Source organism: Cystoisospora suis (assembly GCF_002600585.1).
Source record: "Cystoisospora suis strain Wien I chromosome Unknown contig_3523, whole genome shotgun sequence".
NCBI classification, from domain to species: domain Eukaryota; phylum Apicomplexa; class Conoidasida; order Eucoccidiorida; family Sarcocystidae; genus Cystoisospora; species Cystoisospora suis.
In genome coordinates, this window is record NW_027156318.1 from 1,215 (window position 1) to 5,378 (window position 4,164).

General features: G+C 41.6%; 1 protein-coding gene across 1 annotated transcript in view; it reads left to right on the forward strand.

Annotated features, from left to right (window-relative positions):
- Positions 1-56: 56 nt before the first annotated feature.
- Positions 57-4,164, forward strand: part of CSUI_006855 (pub domain-containing protein) — a gene marked incomplete at its 3' end in the record, with an annotated part of 11,363 nt that continues 7,255 nt past the window's right edge. Inside the window, exons 1-5 of the mRNA XM_068067006.1 lie at positions 57-179; positions 728-818; positions 1,183-1,424; positions 2,825-2,930; positions 3,535-3,698. Of these exons, the coding sequence (XP_067921018.1) occupies positions 812-818; positions 1,183-1,424; positions 2,825-2,930; positions 3,535-3,698 (519 nt within the window). The remainder of the gene's footprint in view (positions 180-727; positions 819-1,182; positions 1,425-2,824; positions 2,931-3,534; positions 3,699-4,164) is intronic.

A 4,164-nucleotide genomic window follows, 5' to 3' on the forward strand; every position in this document is an offset into this window, starting at 1 on the left:
AGGAGAAGAAGAGAGAAAAAGAGGAAGAAGAGAAACAGAAGGACTCCTGTGACGGAGAAAAGACCGAACCGAAAAGAGAAAGTGGAGAAGAAGGAGAAGGAGAAGGAGAACTTTCCTCAGATTCTACGACTCCCTGTTCGCTTGCTGAAAAGCAAAAAGGCAGCTCGTCTTTCACACAGGTAAGGAGAGGCAAAAAGAAGAGGAAAGAAAGCGGAGCTTGCAGCAGATGATGGTAAAGAAGAAGAAGAACGTAGAGATCGAGAAGTAGAGTAAAGAGAAAGAGAAGAGGAGGAAGCGATGCTTTGTGGATGTATGGAGCATAATAGTATCCATATATACACCTAGTTAGATAGATAGATTCAAGATAGATAGGTCTACGGTACGTAGATAGACCGATAGATTTAAGAGAGATAGATAGATGTAAAAGAAAGAGAGGTGGAGGCGGAGAGAAACGGGAAAATGAGGGGGAGAGGGTCTCTTTTTCTGTGTGAGTGTATATGGCGATCTCCAAGCAGGTATATATACATGCATACATATATATATATATATATATATGTGTCAATGTACTTCACTTGCAACCGAGAGAAGGTAGAACCTTTTCAGGAGATTGCTTTGTCGAATCTCCTTCTGTTTCTTTCCCTTTCTCATTGCATGCGCGTCTCTACTTTAGGGATCTGTGGAGAAGTCGTCATCCAAATGTCTCAGTGCGACTTGTGTTCTATTCTAGGCGGAAGGAAAGAACGAAGCAGAGGTAGAATCCAATGAGAAGGAGGAGAGGTCTTTGTCAGATCAGATTGAACAGAAAGAGAGAATGCCAGGTAAGGAGTAACGACTAGCCTCTTGTCTTGGGGTGTATATACACCTCGACATGTTTAGGCTACTGAGATCATAGGATACACATATCGGTCTCTCCCTTTGCTTACAAACGCCATTCATTCTTCTCTATCCGAGAGGAGATCTACACATCGATACTTACATGTATACACATATATATAGATATGTGTGTGTATGTATACATTTTCACTTGTGTACAGCTGATCTTTTTCTTGCAAGGCAGAACACCTATCCTCCTTCTCTCTCTCCGACGTTTCTGCTGCTTGCTTTCTCTCCTTCCTTTTTTCTCTACAAGTTTCCTTCTTTTTCTTCTTTCGTATGTTGCGTCTCTTTTTCTTTCTTTCCTAGATCGCGAGACGTTGGCTGCAGCCGCTATGAAGCGTGCAGCAACGTCATCGATCTCTCTTATAGCGGAGAAAGAGAACGAGAAGAAAACCGAGAGTCTTGGTGTTTCAACAGAGAGAGAAAGTCACCTCCCCGCCCAAGTGAAGAGAGAAGGACAAGCGAAAGAGAAGGAAGAAGAGCAGGAGCTCCCAAGGAGATTCCAAGCACTGAAAGCATGGCTACGAACTGTATGCAAATTTCGAACAGTAAGAATGAGATAGAAGAGAAGAAAGAGCGTCACGCTCTCTTTTTCTTTCGTGCCTTTCCTTGTCTCTTCTCTCTTCTTTTTCTCTCTACGTCGCGAGTCATGATTAAGATGACCTTAGGGTAGTTCTCTTCTCTTCTCTCGTTAACGTTCATAGGTGTGATGGCTGACTGCATGCACGGGGGAATGGACGAGGAGATGTAGAGGGCTCTTCAAATCTCCATGGGTAGGCGTTTCAATTTCTTTATCAATGACGGACATTCAGGCAAAGAAGCGATAGATGGATAGATAGATAGATTAAAGATATATTAAGGATAGACAGATTAAAGATAGATTAGCAATGAGTAAAAAGAAAGGAAGAGGGATGTTGCCCTTCTAGTTTTGTCAGGTGGTGGGTGTAGCTGTTTTGATGGGTCCCCTACACTCTACTATGTTTTCTTTCTTTTCCTTGTTGCTTGATTGAATTGAAGGGAAAGCAGAAAGATGAGAACAGCCAAGAAGTGAGAGCGAGAGAGAAAAAGAAAGGAGAAAGATAGCCTTAAGAATCTTAATTGCAGCGGAAAGGAATGTTCTCTTTCTTTCTTTCTTCTTCATCTTTAGTTTCCCCCGTTTTAGCATTACGCATACACCTCAAGAGATGCTATCATGAGACCAGGCGTACATGAGCCCCTCCCTATATGAGTTATCTGAACCAGTTCTAGTGAAGTTCACTGAAAGAAGACTCCAAAGACTTCTTCTTCTTCAGCCTCTTCTTCATGCTTCCTACCCATCGACCACGAGGAACACGTCTATCTCTATCTATCTCTCGTCGTTAATGTGTCTATCTATCTTAAGTCTATCTCTCTCTATAGATATCATCTCTAATTCATCTATTCATATATCCTCTTTGGCCCACCTATCTTTACTCTCTCTATCTACGTATCTCTTTGTCTACCTACCTCCCATCTATCAATCTATCTATATATCTGTCTGTCTTCAAGCTGCCTATCTATTGATCTTTAGTCTATCTATCCTTAATCTCTCATTCTGTCTATCATTTATGCATTTCTATACTGAGAGGCGTAGATCCCCCTTCGCCTTCTCAGGACAGCCGGTCATATGCATGGATATATATATATGTATATATCTATGTGTAGAGACGCACACGAAGAAGAACAAGAGTAGAGAGAGCTATGGAGAAGACTTTTTCTTGTTTCTAACGTTTTCGTGATGGATAGATTTAGCTTGGTAATACGCCCTAAGGAGGGAGAGGTAGCTGTCTACTGTACATACACCGTACAACAGCATGTTATGGTGATACCCTCTTCTTTTCTTTCTTCCTTTTCTTCAGTATTTGTCTGTATAGCTATCGTTTCTCTGGACTTTCATTCACACTTTTCTGTTCTTTTCTATTTCTCCCAGGTGGTTATCTACGGGAATGGAGACGAAGCAGATCCTCTTCTTCTCACCTTTTTGAATCTCCTCCTTGAGAGTCAAGCAAGATTTAAGGATGCAATCGTCTTATCGGGTATTCGACCATTCACATATGTCATGTATACATGTATATATGTACGTATATATGCATGTATACACCTACCTGTATGAGTGGATTACACAAAATAAGCTATCAATAGATAGATAGATTAAAGATAGATAGACGTTATGAGCGCGTCGAATGTGCGGGATAATAGGGTTTGTGTCGTGTGTGGTTTTTCTTGTTCTCTTGATTCGAAGGTGTAGCTGAAAGGACTGTCTCTTCATCTCTCTGTATAGGCAGCAGCTAGGGAGTTGTTGATCTATACGATGAAGAAGTCGACATAGTGATTCTGTTTCCCTTCATTTCTCTTTTTCTCTTTCTTTCTTTCTTTCTAAGTTTCCTGTGAGTTCCAAGAGGTGGGTGATGCATACATCTTTCGCGCTGCAAAGATATCGTTATCCAACTACAACAGCTCTCTCTTCTTTTTCCTTTCTTCTTTCTGTCTCTTCTTGATTCTCTTCTTTGTCTGTTTCCTGTGATTTGTATTCTCCTTTCTCTCTCTCCTTACACTCCTCCTTCTTTACTGCTTTCCATTGTGCCTCTACTTTCTTTCTCTCTTTCTCTGCTTCGTTTTGATCTCTTGTATCTTTTTTAGGAGGTATGGAGTCCTTGAGGTGTAGATACACGCCGCTGTTGATTTCCTCAGATCTTCTTTTACCGGGCCCAACAGAGATCATTCCTCCTTGTTCCTTCCCTTCTAAGAAAGGACGTTTACCGAAGAATATGACAAAAAAGAAATCTTTCTTTCCCACAAAAGAGGTAAGGAGATTAAGGTTCTTTTGGGTATCATCCCCTTTTCCTTCTCTTTTCTGTCTATACAAATCAAACACAGGAGAGCGAGTGAGAACAGAATAGACAGACTTCTTCGTATCTTAAAGATAAAGAAACTTAAGAAGAAAAAGGTCAACAGAGTGGTCATCCTCATTGTCAGTCTCTTCAGAACAGCATGAGTTAACGTCTACACCTCATGATTTTTAAGTCGCATATACACCTGAGGCTTTGTGGAGTGTACATACACCCGACGGTTTGTGGGGTGTATGTACACCTGANNTATGTACACCTGATGGCTTGTGGAGTGTATGTACACGTGATGACTTGTGGGGTGTATGCACACCTGATGGGTTGTGGGGTGTATGTACACCTGATGACTTGTGGGGTGTATGGACACCTGATGGCTTGTGGAGTGTACATACACCCGACTGTGTGTGGGGTGTATGTACACCTG